The sequence below is a fragment of the Camelus bactrianus genome, chromosome 32 (genome assembly GCF_048773025.1).
Source record: "Camelus bactrianus isolate YW-2024 breed Bactrian camel chromosome 32, ASM4877302v1, whole genome shotgun sequence".
Classification (NCBI taxonomy): Eukaryota; Metazoa; Chordata; class Mammalia; order Artiodactyla; family Camelidae; genus Camelus; species Camelus bactrianus.
The window spans coordinates 8,385,640-8,406,386 of NC_133570.1; the positions used below are offsets into that span (position 1 = coordinate 8,385,640).

Genomic DNA, 20,747 nt, shown 5'->3' on the forward strand with positions numbered 1-20,747 from the left:
GTTGTCTGCTACTCAAACACAGTGACCCTTCCAGTTTCTAACACTGTTCTTTTCTACTCGATGCCACATGCTGTTTCCTTTCACCTGGAAAATTCTTTGCTCTGATTTTGCTTGTTTAAACCAGTTAATATTCCAGACCTGGCTCAAACATCACTTCTTCAGCGTAATGGGGACATGATCAGATTTGCTTGGTACTTGCTTCCATAAAGTCTATGGCTTTCAGTCACACTGTGAAGGTTAATGTCATGTGGCAGCTTGACTGGCCACAGGACACCAGATTAAACACTGTCACTGCTGGGTGTGTCTGTGAGATGAGCATTTCAATCAGTGGACATAGTAGATGGCCCTCCACAGTGTAAGTGGGCACCATCCAATTCCTTGAGGGTCTGAATAAAATAAAAGGCAGAAGGAGGAGGAATTCACCCCCTTTTACCTGCACCCCTGCTGGAGCTAGGATATCTCATCCCATCTTCTCTTACCCTTGGGTTCAGACTGAATTACACCACTGGCTCTCCCAGGTCCCCAGGTTACAGACCAAGCCACACCAAGGCCACGTCTGGTATCTTTAATTTTCCTTTTCCAGACAGAACAAATTACTGAGGAGAACTGGGTTTCCTTTCCCAACAAGACAACCTGCCTTTTTCTGAATGTGAACCACAGGCCACATCCCACCAGAGACGTCTTCAAGATACGGAGAGAGGCGCTGCCCGCAATACGTGAAGTACACTCGGCCCTTAGCTGGCTGCCCCGGAGGCGGCGGCGTCCCCTCTGTTCTCTCCCAGCCAATGCCGGCCACGTCACCTAGGGCAGAGGACAGGAAGGGAATAACACTTTTTTCCCCCATTTATTGACTATTACATAAACTTTCAATGTGCAACCGGTGTGAGGCCACATATCACCGACTATCTTGGTTTTTATTTATTCATGCCATCGCCATCAGCTGCATCTGAAAACGACATGAAGTACTTTGTATTTAGATATATATAAAGTAGCACAATAGAGGTAAACAATTTTAAAAAGAGAAGGAAACTGTTTAGAAGAAGAAAAATATCTAGCATTTGAGCTAAGTTAGTTACCACAATTACATATTAATATAGCCTTTATTTTCCAGGCAGCCAAGACAAAAAGGAAAAACACTTTTCAAATAGAGGAATACAAGTTTTTATCTTTTGACATGTGTAAGATTATTTATGCATAAAGATAAAAAGGTAATATTTCCTCAGTAAATTTGCAGAAGATTTAGAAAGGGTCTAAAAAATACAATTTAAAATTCATCCTACAATGTAAATTAAACATACACTGTTAAATCATATTATGGCCCATATTACTTATACGTATTTAAGGCGTCTTTGCAAGAAGCTAAAATAATACAAGCAAGCTGCTTTCTGATGAGGTGACTGGATACTAGAATAAACTTAGGGACCATGGAACCAAAGGGACCATGTCCACTACATCAGCACCATTACAGGCTTCCTCGGGCAAGCTGCTAGCACACATAGCTGTATAATTAAGCTGTTGTAATTAAGCTATCTTCAATAAGTGCTCGAAGTTCTGTGATTGCTTCTGATCACAGCATCTCACAGGCTTTTAATATCACTAGGCTGGGCTTGTCAGTGTCTGGGGACTTGTCATTGTTCACCATGGCATCCCCAGGGCCTGGCCTGGAAGGCCCAGCGTATAGAAGCTGCTCAGAACACCTGTTGATGAATGAACACTGAAAGGCGTTGAGAGGTTGGGATCCTGCTGCAAAAAGCGGGTTCTTGATTCCTATTCCCACACAGACACATTTCTCTAAAGGTATCATGTTAGCAGGAAGTCTAGTCCAAAATTTTCTCAAACATCAAAGTATGATCAAACAAAGTAACAATCAACTGCAACAAACAAATAAAAACCATGACCGTGGTTCCTCTGCCCTCTTTACTCCCCCTCCCTTTGTGCTTAAAGCACTTAAGTACTCTGCTGAGACTACAAAGTTCTGCTCTATAAAGTAAGAGAGAAACAACTTGCCAGGAAATCATTTCCAACGCATAACTTGACCATAACTGAAAACACTATGCTCACTGGAAAAGTGCAATATAACAACCAGCTCCCTCAGGGACAAGTGATGACAAAATTACCCCCTAGATAGCTGCCAGAAGTTAGCTATTGGGTTGAGTGACTTAGTAAATCCTACCCAAGCTGTCCAGATCATCTATCACATAGAACAATTTCACTTTTATCCCAGATGATGCTAACGTAAGTATCACCTGAAAATAAGCAGCCAACATGTCTGGCTGCCTCTAATGTCAAGAGGACAATGCCTGTATTTTGCTTCCCCTGCAGGAGGTAGGACTGACCTCAATTCATCTACTATACAGACCAAGTTAGTTATATGGAGGCTTAAAAAGAAGAGGGGAAAGATTTTTAAAATTGAATTGACTATGTGACTAAAACATCTGGGCAAAAGATGTTCAGGCTACTGAGAACAAAGTCTCCAGCAGGTATCTTATCTACCATAATGCACCTGAGTGCTCATGGTAACAGGTAGAGTTCTTTTTTGAAGGCATTTATCTGCTGATCAGTGAAAAGCTGATGAAGGACCAAACTTCAGAGAAAAGCAATATCTCAGATTTTTCTAAAGATGAAGGAACAAAAGTCAATGTGATTCCCAAATTATCAGAAGCTTTAATGATGATGGTGCCTTACAAAATGAGAGATTTGGAGTAAACTAGGGGACAGCAATGACAACTGTTTGGTTTTCACTAGAAGACACAGTGCCTGTTTCCAGTTGCTAAGTTTAATTAATTTTAACCTATTTTGACCAAAACCTGGTAACAAAAGAAATACACAGGGTTAAAAAAAAAACAAAACAAAACTCCCCCGCACTCACCTGGAGAGAGAGTCACGTCTAAGCGAACGCTCTTCCACTGTAATAAACTGGAGCCGTTGTAGTGCACGGCTCGGCCATTGCTGTGAAAAAAACAAAGAGAAGTCAAAGACAAGGCTGATCAGCCAACACAGAGGAGCAAAGAAGTGAATAGGTGGAGCAGTGGCAGTAGCATGGGAGTAACTGGAAAAGAAATCCTAAGAGCTATTCTTGATCACTAAACATGAGTATATTTCCACTGGTAATTTCTACATTTTTAGGGTAGAGATTATAATGATACCACTTTAGTATTAAAATGCCCACACCCACCATTTTTTTTTTTAATAACAGCAATAGTAGCCACTTACTTATGGAAAAGACAAGTGCCCACTGGATTCGTCCAAGCCCCATCTCGTTTCTCTGCTTCTGTAGCAAAGCCAAAGGAAACTATTGGTCCAGTGTCGTCATCAGTATCTCCATAGGAAACAACTTCAATTTCCCAGTAGAAAGATGGGGCCTGAAAAACACCAGAAGTGGGCAGATGATCAGAGGGCTCACCAAAGAGAACCTGCTCTTGAACTTGCTTTTTCTTTCACATTTGAAGGAAAGAGGCAGGAGACAGTGTGTCATGTGATTTCTCACCTGAACAGGCAGTGGTGAGGTGGCATAGATAAACGTGCCCCGGGGCAGACCACCCCCAGCGCTGGGGTCGGCCAGGAAGGTGACGGAGGTGAGGTGCGAGGAGAACATGCAGGCGCGGACGGGTGGGAACACTCGCGAGGGGCTCCACGTGATCTCTTTGGGCTGCATTGGGGAAAAACACCCTCATTCAACAGAACTGCAAAAACAAATTCCTTCATTCTCCCAAAGGAGAAAAATAATGTTTATCTAATGGTATTATAATATAGGAGTATCTTTTTTTTAAAGGTTTTTTTTTTCCTAAAGGAAACTTTTCTTCATCTGAAGAAAGGCACTCTCCTTCCCTATGCCCAGGCGTGCTCTCTAGAAACACTGTCTTTTAACTGTTAATTCTGACACTTACCTCTATATTTCTCCTTCTATACTTATAAAGCTTAATATCCCTTTAAGACATCGTTTATCTTCTTTCATGACAAATGAAGTTTTTTATATTTTTTATTCTCTTAAAATAATTTTAGGGGTAATTAGATTTATTTATTTGTCTATGGAAGTACTGGGGATTGAACCCAGGACCTTATGTCTGCTAAGCACACACTCTACCACTGAGCTATACCCTCCCCCTTAATTCCTACACATCTACTCCTCCTTCCACACATGTACAGACTCAGGCCTTCACCTCCTCATGCTCCCAGGATAGTTTACAGGGCAAAGTTTTTAGTTCATTCAGTAATTAGAATTTATATTTCTATGACTTAATAATCATCAGCTCAAAGCTAAGGAGGAGTAACATGATTACCCTTCCATTTTCTCTTTTAGGTTAGTTGCCTCATTTTTTTCACTTTCATAATTTGAAGTAAATCTAATAATCAAAAATGTCAAGCTTCTCTAGCACATTTTTTAACCCTCAATTTCACTTTTTACCCTAGAAAAGAAGTGAAAGATGCATGTAACAATTAGCTCCAAGGACATGCATCAGATCACTGTTACGGTGACAACTGAAGACGATGCAGATGTGAACGATAAAAACCTGAGTGAGGAAACCGAGGCACAAGCACACACTAGCCTCTAGGTTGCTATCGATGGACATGGAAAGGGGCTCACCATCTACGAAGGGAGAGAAGCTAGACACAAAACACAGCACGGACAGTAGAAACCCAGTTGTAATTAGGAAAATTATAGGGAATGTATCATTAACACGTTGACAATAGCAACCGGAGACGCTGAGCTTTCAGGGGACATTTCTTCTTTCATGTATTTTTAACTTTCTCATTTTGAAATAATTTCAAACCTATAGAACTGTATACTCTTACCTAGAAGCACTGATTTTCTGAAATAAAATTCATAGAACATACAATTCACCCATTTAAAGTATACAATTCAATGGTTTTTAGTATATTCATGCAGTTGAGCTTTTGTCACCACAATGTAATGTTAGGACATTTCTGTACCTCCTAAGAGAAGCTGTACCCCTCAGACATCAATCCTCATCCCTCTCTCCTTCGAGGCCCTGGCAACCACCTACCTGCTTTCGGGCTCTATGGATTTGCCTGCTCTGGACGTTACTTATAAATGGAATCATACAGTATGTGCTCTTTTGTGACTGGCTTTCTTTCACTTAGCATAATCTCAAGGTTTATCCACATTGTAGCATGTATTACCACTTCATTACTTTGTAAGGCATTCAGCCTTAAATAGAATATTATTCAATATTCCATTGTATGACTATACCCCATGTTATGCATTCATTCATCAGTTGATGGACATTTAGGCTGTTCCCACTTTGGCTATTATGAGTAGTGCTGCTAAGAACATTCACAGATATATCAAAATTTAACATTTTTGCCTCTTTTGCTTTTTTCCCCCTAATGAGACTTTTTATTGAGTCTGCTTCTTTTTTGTTTTATTCACTAGTTTGTTGTGTTTTTTAGATTCCACATATAAGTGATATCATATGATATTTGTCTTTCACTTTTGAGAAAGTGCCTCTTTTGCTTTATTATGAAATGAACTATAGATCTAAAATTTTGAAAAAGCTTTCTTGTTCTTTCTGTTATAGGTAACATAGAAATTATTTATAAATTAGTGAGTTCTGCTCCTCTGCTATAATCTTTCAATATTCAGAATGTCAAATCAATGTGCTTCGACATTCAAAAATGATAACATGTTACTGCAGAGCATACACCTCCAATGACTTTGCAAACACTCACTCTAAATGTTATTAACGTGCTGCTTGGCATTCTTTTAACTCTTTAGTGCTGCGCGCTACAGACAGGTGGCAGGCGTGGGGCATTGCAGAGGGCTCACCTGTCTCCGGTCCGCCTGCAGTGGAGGCGGCGGGGGCCGAGCACAGTCCCGATAGAGCATCCTCAGCCTTTCACACTGCACCTCCACAACTGCCAGGCGCTCTCCTGGAAGGGGATACATCAAATATGTGAAAACAATTCCTACAACCCCTGAGAGGGTTCCAACTCTCCTGGAGTAGGGTCAGAGCAATAAAATGCTTACAGAGATTATTCAGATTCTTACAAAAGGGCAAACACCCTGAGACATCTTTGTCTACTATGCGTAGCTCAGTAGCGTAGCAATGTGGTCAAGGGCAAAGGCTCTGGCGCTGGGCTGCCGGGATTCAGAATCTGGCTCCACGACTCAATATTTACCATCTCACTTCCAATATGAGGGTACTAATAGGGCCTGTGCCTCACAGGGTAGTTGTGAAGAGGAGATGAAATAATACAAGTAAAGCCTTTAGCCAAGTCCTGGCACAGGGCAAACACTCAAGAAATTAAAGATATTCTTATCCTCTAATAAATGAAAGGGATAATTCCTATCATCTAAGTTGAGTTCTTAAAGTCCGAGTTCTTAAAGTCTGCTGAACACCTCCTATAAGCAAGGCACAGCGCTAGATGTTGGACAATACAAAGTGAATACGAGCTGAAGCCCCCACTCGGGGAGGAGAGATAAGACACGTATACACATACACGATAAAGAACAACAAAGCTGGAGCGTGTTGTTATGTGATGTAAGGCACAAACACAGGTGCAGATGAGTGAGCACTGACTTCATTCCAGGATCCAGAAAGGCTCAGTGCAGACAGCATTAATAAGTTAGATCTTAGAGAAGGCAGGATTTCAATCCACAGAGAAGGAAGGAAATTTTCACCGGTTTGGCACTACGAGAGTAGTCTATAACAGTCTAGAATCAGATCTCTCAGGAATACCTCACATGATACACAAAAATGCAAAATGGATCAAAGACCTAAAAAATCCCCTATAGCTAAAACTGTAGAACTCCTCGAAGAAAATATTGGTGTAAATATTCATGACTCTAGATTAGGCAATGTTTTCTAAGATATAATACCCAAAACACAAGTAATGAAAGAAAATTAGATAAATTGGACTTATCAAAATAAAAGACCTTTGTGTTTCCACAGACACTTGAAAAAGTGAAAAGATGACCCACAGAATGCGAGGGAACATTCACAAATCGTATCTGACAAGTATATCTAGAATATATAAAGAGCTGTTACAACTCAACAAAAAAGGACAAATAACCTAGTTAAAAATGGGCAGGAAATTTGAATACACACTTCTTCAAAGAAGATGTACAAATGGTTAATAATACGTGAAAAGACGCTCATCATTAGTCATTAGGAAAATGTGAATTAAACCCACGATGAGATACCAGTTCACACCTACTAAGAAGCTATAATCAAAAGACAATACCATTCTTGGCTGGGGTATGGAGTAACTGTAGGACCCTCATACGTTGCTAGTGGGAATGTAAAATGGTGCAGATACTTTTTAAAAAAGAATTATTTATTTACTATTTATTTTTTATTGATGTACAGTCAGTTACAATGTGTGGATTTCTGGTATACAGCACAATGTCCCAGTAATGCATGTACATACATATATTTGTTTTCATGTTTTTTTTCATTAAAGGTTATTACAAGATATTGAACATAGTTCCCTGTGCTATACAGAAGAAACTTGCTTTTTTATCTACTTTTATATATAGTGGCTAAGATTTGTAAATCTCAAACTCCCAAATTTATCCCTTCCCACCCTCTTTCCTCGGTAACTATAAGATTGTTTACTATGTTTGTGAGTCTGTTTCTGCTTTGTAAATGAGTTCATAGTGTCCTTTTCTTCCCCTTTCTTTTTAGATTCCACATATGAGTGCTATCATATGGTATTTTTCTTTCTCTTTCTGGCTTACTTCACTTAGAATGACGATCTCTAGGTCTGTCCATGTTGCTGCAAATGGCATTATTTTATTCCTTTCTATGGCTGAGTAGTATTCCATTGTATAAATATACCACAACTTCTTTATCTAGTCATCTGTTGATGGACATTTAGGTTGTTTCCATGTCTTGGCTATTGCATATAGTGCTGCTATGAACATTGGGGTGCATGTATCTTTTCGAATTAGAGTTCCCTCTGGATATATACCCAGAAGTGGGATTGCTGGATCATATGGTAAGTCTATTTTTAGTTTTTTGAGGACTCTCCATACTGTTTCCCATAATGGCTGCAATGGTACTTTTGAAAACTGTTTCTCAGAAAAGGAAGCAGGTTCCTCAAGTTAAAACACAGAACTGCGATAAGACCCAGCAATTCCACTTCTATATATATGCAGCAGAAAACTTACGTCTACACAAAAACTTGTATACAAATGTTTACAGCAGCATTACTCAAAATAGCCAAACATTAGAAACAACATAAGTATTCATAAATTGATCAATGGATAAATAAAACGTGGTCTATCCATACAATGGAATGGTATTCAGCCATAAAAAGTAATGAACTACGAGATACCTGCTACAACATGGATGAACCTTGAGAACATGATGCTAAGTGAAAGAAGCCAGACACAAAAGGCCACATACTGCATGATTCCATTCATACGAAATGCCCAGAACAGGCAATCCACAGAGTCAGAAAGTAGATTGATGGTTGCCAGGGGCTGAGGGAGAGGGTTAGACAGAATGAATATGGAAGATTTTTTTTTTGGTTAGGGGTAGAAATGTTCTGGAATTAGATAGTGGTGATGGTTGCACAACTCTGTGAATATGTTAAAATCCACTGAACTGTATGTACACTTTAAAATAGTAGATTGTGTGTATGGGAATTATATTTCAATTTAAAAAGACGTCTTAGGAGGAATGAAATGTAGTCTAGTAAGAGTAAACCACAGAATTTGCTTAGGATAGTAGCAAGAAAGACTTGCTGACTTATACTTAGCATCTACAGACACTTAGACACCTAACACAATCCAATGTTATGGATTAGACAGCGGAAGGTAGATGAGGCAAAGATAAAACAGTCAAAGTGAAGCCGGGAGTAAGGCCAGGCCTTTAGGTGTGTGTCCAGTGTCCTCTATTTACGCCTGGGTAGGGGACACAAGTCCAGACCTGGGCTTCCCAGTAGCCAAGCCAAAGAGGGAAACTATTCAGTTACAGGATTTGTGGAGACCATTACGTAAGTGCAAGCTGACTAGTCAAAAAGAGCCCAATAAACACTTCCCAATCATTTTTGTTAAAATGACTTAAAAATTATTCTGAGAGACTTTACACACAGAATGCTGGGTGATATGGCGAATAACGTCTGTAGCAGGTGTCCTTACAACCAACCAGTAACAAGTGTCACGGAGACACTTCAACGCAGACGGGTGGGATCATACCAGATAACAAAGGCAAAGCAACTCTTAGAAGGAAGGAACAGAAGGAAGCGGGGTCTGTTGGGCAGAGTTGAGGGGTATGTGCTGTGAGGTAGGCTTACTGTTAAGAGGAGACTTTACAGCATTTAGTGTGAGAATAAAAAGCTCCTAGACTTCAAATTCAAGAAAGAAAAGACTGATTGTACTTTAGCCACAGTAACAAATAACCCGCCAGAACTGGCTGTAAATTCATTCCAGTCTATAAATGACAACCTCACATTAGTGACCATGCTTAGGGAAGCCAGCCTCTTGGTGACAGCTCCATGCTCCTGACAATCAGCCACTCAGACTGGGCCTTCAGGAAGGTGACTGTGATGACAACGTGAAAAGACAAAGCACAAGAAGGAAAAGTTTGGAGAATAATGCAGACGTCTAAACATGAGATAAAAAGCACCCGACTTAAGGAGTTGGAGATGAACAGGAAAGGGATAAATTTCAGGAGCATTTCAAAGGAAGACTCAGATATGGCAACTGATTGGATTTGAAAGGACCAGAGAAGAAGTGTCATATCTGACTCAGCGCCTGCGTGTCAAAAACAGTCTGAGTATTAGAACAGGGAAGTTGGAAAGGAGAGCGGACTCCAGAGTAAATGATAACTTTGGTTTCAAATGTGGTGTATTCATGAGGCTGGCAGGGTCTGGTCCTTCTGCGAGAAACAGACACCAGGTCTGGACCTCAAGAGAAGAACTGCCCACAGCAGAAGCCATGAAAGCAGGAGGGAGGGCAGATAAAGCAGAGAAGGAGGATCAGGGCAAAACTTAGAGCAGTTTCTTCAAGTGAGGTGTGAGGACCACTCGAGTCACAACTGCCCAGGCCAACCCTTGATTTCTGACTCTTTGGTGGAGCTCGGAAAGCATTTTAAACTTGCTTCCCAGGGTTTCTTATGAACTTTCAAAGTGTGAGAACCTCTGGCTCAGGGAGTGTGTACATTTAGGAAGGAGAAGAGGAAACAGCGAATCTGAGAGATTCTGGCTTCTGCAAGAGTGTAAAATAAAGTTGAGAACTTTTTTGGTCACTACAAGCCTTTCCTTCAGTTTCACAATTTGGTTCCTATGCTCTTTCGACCAAGAGACCCAGTTAACTTCTAGGGAATATTTCTTCATGGGAAAAAGCTCTGTAGTGCTCCCTTCCTGGGAAGACCAAATGGAGTTAGGCACTCTTTTCCTCGGATTAAGCAGCCATAAAATTTAGATATGAGTGAGTTAACATTACAATGGCCAAGTCTGAGGATTAATTTATCCCAGATGAAGTAAAATAACAGAAGGAATTCATTGACCTTTTTTTCATTTCAGAGAATCAATATATTAGTGCCTATAAATTTTATGACACTTTCATAGAAGAAATTTAAGAAATCTTAATACATTAAAAAAAAATCAAAGTACTCTTTCTCTTCTACCCACCACTTTGAATGTCATTTATTAGACAGTATTTCTTTTGAACACAGACTATGACTCCCTTACAGGCTGTAAGAATCCACTGTTGTGTAATGAAGTAATTCAGATGCAGAGTTGTTTTCGTTTTGAATACAGGTAAATGACTTGGGAATAAGCAAACGTGGATATGTACTTTGAACCTCAGGGCTCTTTCTGGTAATCTAATAAATGAGTTATTAAGGACTGTTAAACTTGACATAGGCATTGTTTTAGAATATAAATTTCTGTGTATAAGCTCATAGTCTTCTCTTTTGTAGCAATTAATAAGAACTTTCCCACACATTTCTTTCCAACTCTTTGTTATGACAGAGTTCTTTTCCACAGGAAAAATGGGTTGAGTGGGTTATTATTAAAACCGGTTGCTCTAAATTATTTTGTACATTAAGTACCAAAGTTAAATTTACAGATCTTATGACCCCTTTATTCTATAAAACGTATAAAAGGTACCCAGAAAGAATCCTACAGAAAAGCAATTGATTCATTCAGCAAGTTACATGCTTGCTAAAATCAGTCAAATATGTCTTAGGATGCAACCCAAGCCAAGACTATTAAAAAGCAGAGTCAGGGAACAAAGGACCCACCTACTACACAAGTACAAAAGTAAATTATGAGCAGATAATTTAGTAACAAGTAAGTTCACCCGAGAAGCTTAGAAAGCAAGCTTCTTTTCTTTTGTTATCTTTTCTCGGGGTCTCTCTGAGGTTTTTTTTTTTTCTGAAATATAGTTGATTTACAATGTTGTGTTAGTTTCTGGTGTACAGCACAGCATAGTGATTCAGTAATACACACATACATATATATATATATATATATATGTTTTTTTCATATTCATATTTTTTTCAGATTCTTTCCCATTACAGGTTATTCTAAGATGCTGAATATAGTTCCCTGTGCTATACAGTAGTACCTTGTTTATCTATTTTGTCTATAGTAGTTTGTATCTGCTAATGCCAAACTCCTAATTTATGCCTCCTTCTCTTTCCCCTTTGGTAACCATTCTCTGAGGTTTTTTAATGGTTGCTGGCTCCACAGAACCACCCTTATTAAAGAAAGGGTATTTGAGAAGTAAAACAGATATAGAATGAAGACAAATTAAAACACAAAAACAAACCAACAGAAATCACTGCCACATGAAAAAGGACAAAAATTTAAGGTCAAAAAAGAGATCAGAGAGTTACTAAAAAAAAAGGCAAAAAAAAAAAAGCAAACAGCATGAGAAACAGGAAATAATACAGATAACAAAAATGACCAAAAGCAAAAAAAAAAAAAAAAAAAAGGATAAAACTAAAACCGTTAAGGAAGTCAAAGAGATTCATTTCTTACTTACAGTTTATGAAAATTCTAGTACTAAGGCATTGGAGAAATGCTAATCTAACTGTGAACAATTACATTTAGAGTCCAATTACATCCTTGGAGACATAAGGTAAATTTTTCACTTAAAAATACTCAGGAAAACTACCAAATTACAGGAAATTCAAGGACAAAAGGACATGTTAAATGACACCACAGGGCAAAATCTAGACTGCGGGAAACCCTTCAACAAATAAGCTGCAAGGGAAAAAAGATACTGAGAGGAATCTATATTTTACAGGAGATTTAAAAGACACAGCAATGAATTGCAATGGACAAACTTTATTTGGATCCTGATTCAAGCAAACAATTGTAAAAACAAGTATGACTTTATGAGAAAATTAGAAAGTTGAGCACTGACTAGATATTTAATATTAAACAATTACTGTTAATTCTTTAGATGTGATAATGGTATTGTGGTTATTTTAAGAGTCCTTATTTTTGAGACATTTGAAAATATTTATGGATAAAGTAACAGAGTATCTAAAATTTTGTTTAAAAATAATCCAGGAGGGTGCAGTGTAGATGAAACAGGCTTGGTGAGGAGTTGATAACTGTTGAAACTCGATGATGGAAACATGAGGGTTCATTATACAAAAACAGTCTATTTTTGTATTTGTTTGAACTTTTCCATAAGCAGACACACAAGGATGGATGTTAGTGCCAACTCCTGACTCTGAATTCAAATGTAGCCAATGACAATAGTCAGAAATATCTGCAGCTCTAAGGATAGCTCATAAATAATTCTAATAGAGAAATAAAGGCAATTAGTATGAAAGGGGAAAAGAAAACACTGACATGGTCCAGAAGTTAAACTGAAAAGTGCTGATTTCCTATTTGGCATATAGATCAATATATACCTTTTTGTTTACATTGCTAGATCTGAAATGAAAGTAAATCGCGATAAGTGTTGTATTTTGAGTTCAGCTGTTTGATGTGTATATGAAAACAGTTAACATTCCATTATCAAACTGTCAAAGGGCTGATAAAACTCAATAAAATAGAGTAAAAAGGAAAGCAACAGGCACTCACCAGCACTGCATTCCTGGGCTACCAGGTTAAGAACTTCAACAGCTGCTGGACACTGCTGTATGAATTCTTCACAAAATAAGCTGTCTTCTAAAAGCTGGGCCATGACCAGGCATGCTCTTAATGTTAAAAGATTTATAATATTTCAAAGTCATCAATGGTCATTCTCTAAAAAGTCAACTGTGAAAAACATTTCAATCAATTTCATCCCCTAATTTAAACCAGGTTCAAACTCCCCATTCCTCTTGCTTTTTTTCTGAGCTGGACTCGTTTCAAAATACATAACTAACTTCCCTTTCCCACATAGTAACTGCTGACACTGTGTGCAATCAGAAAAGGGAAGATGGTGGCCATTTCTCTAAATGGAGACACCAAGTGCCAGGTGAGAAGCGGGATCATCTCTTTAACAGCTTTTCCTAAACTGTGCCCCATGGGCAGTAGTAACGACCTGGGAACAAGAGGGATCCAAACGCTTAGAAAATCTGTACAATGATCTCTCTCACCTGATTCAAAATACATACTAGAACTTTCCGAGAAATTTCATTATCAAAAGAGAAATCTGTTGCTGTTATTTAATGGTAAATAAACATATTTGTAGGAAAAGACTGTTTTTCTTTCCAACACAATACTGGTGAACATTGGCTAATTTTTTCCTCATCAGTTTGGAAAGTAATGGACCATATAGGTATGTGCACTTGGAGCGGTCTGAACCACTTTAAAAAAAGCAAAGTGGCAGAAGAATTCCTGTGACAGAACAAAGTTCTTTTACTGAACTTTGTATTACATTCTGAGTGCTTCTTTTCTTAGGGAAACAGCTAAACTTTACTTCCAAGTGCAGAAATTGAGGAACGCACCCAAAATTGCAGAACTCGGGGAATGCAACAAAAACTGTAGTGAATGTAGCATAAGAGACGAGTTTCTGTTACTCAGCTTGGCATGAACATCACACCGTGGACCCACTATGCCCAGAGCAGAAGGGCCCACCAAGGACCCCTGCCTCTGGGGCCTGCACCACCTCAGCACATTAGGGGATCTTTGGAGGGCGCTCACCTTGTCCTTATTTCAGCCAGGAGCCGAACGACTGCCATCACAGGAGCTGACCCATCTCCTGTTGCAGGAAGTGAGGTATGAATAGAGAGACTTCCCTCCTGAGGAAGCAACATGGACTGGACTGCCTGTACTACCTTCTCAGTAATGGACAGTTTATGAAGAGGCAATGCCTGATGGCGGTGGGCGGGGGGGGGGCATGGCAAAAAGTTAAATTCAAGTAGTTAGTTTATAAGAAATGAGGATGTTATTATTATCTGGAGTTAATTTTCAAAATTTCATTAAAAAAAAATCAAATCACCATACAGAAAATTGCAAACTAGACCAAAACAATTAAACATATGGAACACTGTGGAATATTCCTAACCAAAGAAATGAATTTTGTCATCTAGGTGAAAATTTTCACACAAATGTTACTCTTAAGTAATTATGCCCAATCTATAAATAAACATCACAAGTAAAATTTAAGAAAACCAAGTATTTGTGCTTTTATAATGTGTATGTCCATTATTAATCATTACAGTATGGTTACCATTTGCAGTGACATTTTTATGATGCATTTAAAAATCACCTTACCTCTGATCTTGGAACACAAAGTCTAGACAATGGAATAGTCAATGTGTCTGATGCTTGCGAAGTCTTTCTACAGTCTATGGGTGGGAATCTGACTGTGGCTATACCTTCCTGTTCATTGATAGAAGCCACCACTCCGATGCTTCCTGATATTCCTCTACCTAAAACCTAGAGACACAGATGGATTAGTCCTACCTGCCAGCTCTGATGGTGAAAGCAATTACTGATGTGACAAGTGGGAAGAGTAAATTTATAGCTGTCACTATCGGCATTACAGTCATAGTTTACTGTAACAGACACCAAGCTGTGAACACGAGTTAAAATAACAGGTCCTAAACCTTATATCAAGGTGATCACAATACAATATAAATTCAAACTTCCAATTCTAAAATATTGCCAATATTAATGACACCGCAGGATACAAGTATTGCAGTTAACATTATACAGTACTGTACCAATATCTGAATAATCTGTAGCACAGTGTAGACTAGAATTCATGAGTTTCTTAGCCCGAAAGAACAAGGATTTCTGTCCAGCTGGGTGGCTGATACTTGTCTTACGGCCGATCAGTTAAACAATGGAGGCTGATATACAGGGGAGAGTGATGCCTTAAGAAAATGGTGGCTGGTTACCTGAACCTCAGACCCTATCTTGATTGTCTCTTTGAAGCCTCCAAGTGCACACAGTGCGGCGACAGCCTGGCGGGCGATTCTCTGAAGTTTGGCGAGTTTTCGGCCACTACTGCTGCCATTTTCCAGAATGCTTTCTGCATATTTCCCCAGCTGTGGAATGTACATCAGCGCACGAGACAAAACCTAAATATAAGAAGCAGCCCAAGCAACAGGAGTTGAGGCTTTGGTGGTTGTGATCCTCGGGGTGATGCAGTATTTTCAAAAGTGCCTGGGTACCAGGTACTAAAAGAATTCCGGATATAGGAGAGGTGAAATAACTATCAGGTGTAACCCCTAACATTCTTGCCCTATTTGCCTTATGTAATTACATAGAACGGGAAATACCAACCTCAAACTATGGGATAATCAAACACTGTGTTAGAAAAAAACCTTTAAAATGAAGCAAAAATTTATCTGAAGGAAAACCATCGCGTCACACTGCCTACACCTCAACCCCATTACCTTTAGGACATGTTAGAAGGTTTTCACTTGAAGAATGACTGTGGGAAAAGGGAAATTGATTACTGAACTCTAGTTTTCATGAAACTTAGAGATGAATCACTGACAGAGCACTCAGGGAGTGAAAATCACACAGGGGCCTCCTTAGGACTTAGTAAGTACACTTAACAGATCCAGTAAAGCGAGGCTGTGTGATTTTCTGATGTCAGTACCAGGTACACATAAGCAAGGAGGAGAAACAAGGAGCACCATTCTTTCCCTGAGAATACTGTTCTGTCTTCTGTGAAGTCAGAACTGGCAGTGGCAGGAGATGTAGGTTAACAGAGTTGAAATTGCTAAATCAAAGCAAACTTCAGAAGAAACACAGTTAATGAGTCTATCTGGCCAATCTGGGGGAAATCTCTCTTTATTAAAATGTTCCTTGCTAGAAGAGAACATTAACTTCTGTCTGGCTTCCTCAGTTAAGCAGTAACTGTGTACTAACCTTCTCTGCTGTCGTGGTCCATATCTGAGCAGCGTTTGACTCAGGTGCCATCAGCAAGCTATGAAGCAAGGCGATCACTTCGGCAGCCATGCTGTTCGCCACATGCCCACTGATGAAAGGTCGGACAGGGTCAGTCCTGCAAGCGTCAACAGGGAAAAGTGTCACTGCCCAGTGACGGTGAAGACAGGAGAGAAATGGCCTCCAGGGTTAGCATCATACGGAAACATTTCTATTTATATCAGAAAAAAGTGGGTTTCAGTGACTCCCATTCTTTCTGGTAACTGAAGAAGCCTTTAAAACAATGGCTCAAACTTTAAGTGTATATAAGACATCAGGATAAAGGAGAGATACTGTGTTGTTCGTGCTGCTGGCCAGCAGGTACAGAACACCTCACATGAACACCCAGGGGCAACCCTCATTCATCCTTTCTCCAACTAGAAAGCTTCTGTGTACAGTTGGGATGGTGACAAGCATCGCTTGGAAGAAGTAAAGGCAGCAAGGCCAGAGTTTACTATCACTGCTCAAAAAAACTGTAGCTGATGTTCCTGGTGGTGACCTTTTCTCAAAAAGATGACCCTCCGGCTACAGACATCCAACTCAGCGCTGAGCGCCACCGTGTTCGTCCCTCACAACCTCGATCCACCTGGACGGTCATCACTCGCCAACCTGACTTTGAGAGCAACAACTACAACTTATGGGCATTTTGAGCCCTCAGTCCTCATTTCCAGGAGGTCAAGGGGAGGATGTAAAATTAAAACCCTGAACATGAGCCATTTACTAAGTAAGCTTCGTTCCTGTGAAAGGTTCTACCTGGCAAGTTCGGAGTTCCTCTCTCGGCAAATGGAGGTTTGGGCGGTTTTCTTTTTGTCCCCTGTGGACAGTCCACTCACAGTCTCTGGGTTGACCGATTCCACGGGTGGCCCGACGCTGACAATGAGGCCCGACTGTGCCCACTTGGTTGCTTTCCGCAGAGCAGCGGCCGCCTCTTCTGTGATCACTTCACAGCAGCCACCCTGGGGGGCAGTGTGAAGACATTCATGATATTCTTTTTCACTCAGCTTGATGCTTTTAAGAATCTACTTCCCCCAACTGTCAAAGCAATTCAGGCTCATTTTGATAAATTCAAATATTAAAAAATTATGTGTAGAAAGTAAAATCTCCACAAACATCCCTTGTCCAAATCCTGACTATTCAGAGGTAATTGTTAGTCCTCTAGAATTTCTTCCATGCAGGTTCTGACATACACACTCATAGGTCCCTACTACACACAGTTTTTTGTTTTGTTTTGTTTTGTTTTTTTCCCCATTATACACAGTTTTGCTTTCTTTTTATCAGTTACCAAGACATCATGAATTTTGATAACTGATATCATTCATCTGTTATCATATCATGAATATCCATGTCTACATATCTAGATCCACCTGATTATTTTTTACAGTTGTACAGTATTTCATTAGATGAATGTAACAGTTTCTTTAAAAGTCTCTGTTTATGGGCACATGGATATTCTATTTTCTTTTTTTTTTTCAAACAGAACTGTGAAGAACACGCTTGTCTCTGGGTATTTGAAAATGCCTGTTTACCCTCACCTCGGCAGTCATGGGTATCACTAGTCTTTCTTAACTTTATCAGTGTGACAGGTGAAAATGATATGCTACTATTGTTTCCATTCCTCTATTTATTGTGTAATTTGTGAGCCTTGGCATATTTTTATATTTTTATGGGCTATATGTCTTTATTTCTTATCTATTATTATTACTCTTTTAGCCTTTTACCCTATGATCACTTTTAAAGTATTTTTAGGTTGTGAATCTTCCTTAACAGAGCTAAGAAAATTCCTAGGTCAGGGGGCGGAGGGTGGGAAGGGATAGACGGGATTTCAAAATTGTAGAATAGATAAACAAGATTAAACTGTACAGCACAGGGAAATACACACAAAATCTTATGGTAGCTCACAGAGAAAAAAATGTGACAATGAATGTATATATGTTCATGTATAACTGAAAAATTGTGCTGAACACTGGAATTTGACACAACATTGTAAAAGGATTATAAATCAATAAAAAATGTTTAAAAAAAAAAGAAAAGAAAATTCCTAGGTCAAAACCAAGAGCTCTCTTTTACCTTTTAACTTTAATGATTTAACTTTAACTTAAATTGATTTTGACTAGTTCTCTTGAAAATGGCCTCAGTTAAGCCACTAACTTCACTTTCTCACTCTGCCTCTTTGTGGGAACTTGAAATTAAAAAAAAATTCCTCCTGAAAACCTGGAGCATGGCAAATGTCCTTCGACTGTGTGTCTTGTCAGAGCAGGTTCCTCCACACTGGGGTTACCTTTGTCATGTCTCGGTCCATTTTCACCACCTTCTCCATGTTGGCACCAGTACCAAGTCGGAAGGGCCGTCCTTCTGAGCTGCTAAAATGGGAAGGCAGAAAGAGGCAACGATCTTACAGGCACGGTCAAGGCGGGGCTGCAGGCCGTGACACAACCTGCTAATAGTCCATTATATGCACAACAGACTTTTCAAATCCACAGTGAGACTCAACTTTTCAAAAGGAAATGATTCATTATTGCTTAATTACAGCACTTTTAGGGATCAAAACAACAGCTATTTTTTGAGTTATAATGATAACTAAAAACCGACATGAAAATGACACACAAATTTACGAGCTGAACAATGTGACCATCTGAACCTAAAATAAAGAGAAGGCCGGCACACAGGAGGCCTTGGTAAGTGAGCTAAATCCCTAGGTGAGGGGATTTTAACAGCTTGGATTCGTGCCTTGGTGTAAGTAGAAAGAGTGGATCTTTCTTTCTAATAATTCAGCTCCCCTTGCCTCATAAACCTGGCTCTCCAAAAAAATCTGTCACCAAATTTGTACTATGACGTTTTGCAATGCCCAGGACTGTTTCTTGGAGATTTCCTCATCTAAGTGCTGACCTGCCCTGGCCCTGCTTGGTCCATGCCCGTTAGTGCTTTCAGCTGCCATGAGGGCAGACAAGGGACACAATTATGTAGATGACACCATCATCCAATCACTCATCTGAAGAGAGGACTCTCCCATCGGAGACATCAACACCTCTTCTAAATTCCCTTGTGTGTTGTGGCAGGCCCTCCCGCTGTCCTGGATTCCACTAACAGGGCCCTGTAGGTTCGTAATCTTTGGGCAATAATTATCCTTTAACTTCCTTTCTGAGCCATCATACCATTCATACTTTGAAAAATTAAAGGTTTAAATTAGTTTTTTATTTCTTCACCTCATAGTCAATGGTATCCCTAAAGTTACCAATGGCTGAAGGATGCCAGTAACTGAAAACGAAGCTGCATTATTCCTTCTCAGAGCCCCAGTCACACTGCAGACTCTCCGCTGGACACAAATGATACTTTCTCAATGGGGCTTTCACTCTCTGCTTGTTTTGGAGAGACAGTAGAGTTGTGGTTAAAAGCTTGGTTCTGAGGTCAGGGAGACTGCATCCACATTTCAGCTCTGCCTGTTTCTCCATGTGTAACAACAGGGTGAGAGTAAGAGTGACTACCTCGCAGGGGTGGTAAGAGGGCTGAGACCGCTGAGACCTGTAAGGGGCTTACTCAGCACAGTGCCTGCCACGGGGCTAGCGTCTGAAGACACGCAGCTACTACAAGCATCACCTTAGTAACGGCTGGAGAACTTCGTGGGATGACTGGTCTTCCCGCTTGTGGATAAAGATAGAGAGCTTGCCATCCACCGCTTCACTCTCTTCTCCAGGATCTTTATCTCCTTTTAAGGAACTCTTGGGACTGGTTTTTGTCAATGTGGTGTCGGGTTCGGAAGCGGTTGGAGAAAGGACTGTCTGACATCCTTTAAGTAAACAGAAAAACTACCAAGTTGTTTGCGCAGCAACCTTGTACAGGGAGAGCACTGGTTTGGGAATTTCTCTTCCTCCCTCTTGCTGGCTCTGCCCCTCCTGCCTCCTCTCTCCCTTTTATCACGGGGAGCACAGTGCCTCAGGGCCTTTCTCCGTCCAGGAGGCTACTCACCTGGGACCACGTAATCGGCCAGCTTTGCTAAGAGCAAGGAGGCGATCTTGGACGCTGGGTCGCTGGGATCCTCCTGCTCGCTGTTCAGGGAGGGGACGGAGTAGCTCCAGGGTGGGAGCTCCACGTTCCCACAGTCTTCCACGCTCATGAGCGGGAGCGCTGCCCGGCACAGCTGAAGAATGATAAGAACCAGCTTTGGGGATGGGCGCTGGTCAAGCAGCAGGGAGAGGAGTTTGGACACACAGGCTGGCTGGCTCAGGATGGCTTTTCCTATGTGGCTCCTGGAGAGGGAGGAAGACAAGGCACACAACGCTGGGAATGTTGAGCCACAGAAATTCAGAAGCAGGAGTTCCCTAAATGAGGTTAAACAAACTGCTGATTTCAGATTTTGTGAGGAAGACATGGATTTAGAAATATGTTTTTATGAAGAAGAATCGAGGTTTTTTGGTGAACATCTGATGAAAGCTCATAACTGACCA

At 40.2% G+C, this 20,747-nt stretch overlaps 1 protein-coding gene across 10 annotated transcripts in view; it reads right to left on the reverse strand.

Annotated features, from left to right (window-relative positions):
* Positions 1 to 20,747, reverse strand: part of HECTD4 (HECT domain E3 ubiquitin protein ligase 4) — a 164,631-nt gene that overhangs the window by 40,732 nt on the left and 103,152 nt on the right. For all 10 annotated transcript variants that reach the window (XM_074355855.1, XM_074355854.1, XM_074355850.1 and 7 more), the window contains exons 36-49: positions 20,269 to 20,549; positions 19,900 to 20,089; positions 18,584 to 18,665; positions 17,059 to 17,261; positions 16,249 to 16,384; positions 15,267 to 15,449; positions 14,638 to 14,802; positions 14,065 to 14,234; positions 13,018 to 13,133; positions 5,789 to 5,892; positions 3,488 to 3,649; positions 3,214 to 3,362; positions 2,870 to 2,949; positions 638 to 801 (exon numbers count right to left, since the gene is read on the reverse strand). In XM_074355855.1, the coding sequence (XP_074211956.1) occupies positions 638 to 801; positions 2,870 to 2,949; positions 3,214 to 3,362; positions 3,488 to 3,649; positions 5,789 to 5,892; positions 13,018 to 13,133; positions 14,065 to 14,234; positions 14,638 to 14,802; positions 15,267 to 15,449; positions 16,249 to 16,384; positions 17,059 to 17,261; positions 18,584 to 18,665; positions 19,900 to 20,089; positions 20,269 to 20,549 (2,185 nt within the window). The remainder of the gene's footprint in view (positions 1 to 637; positions 802 to 2,869; positions 2,950 to 3,213; positions 3,363 to 3,487; positions 3,650 to 5,788; positions 5,893 to 13,017; positions 13,134 to 14,064; positions 14,235 to 14,637; positions 14,803 to 15,266; positions 15,450 to 16,248; positions 16,385 to 17,058; positions 17,262 to 18,583; positions 18,666 to 19,899; positions 20,090 to 20,268; positions 20,550 to 20,747) is intronic.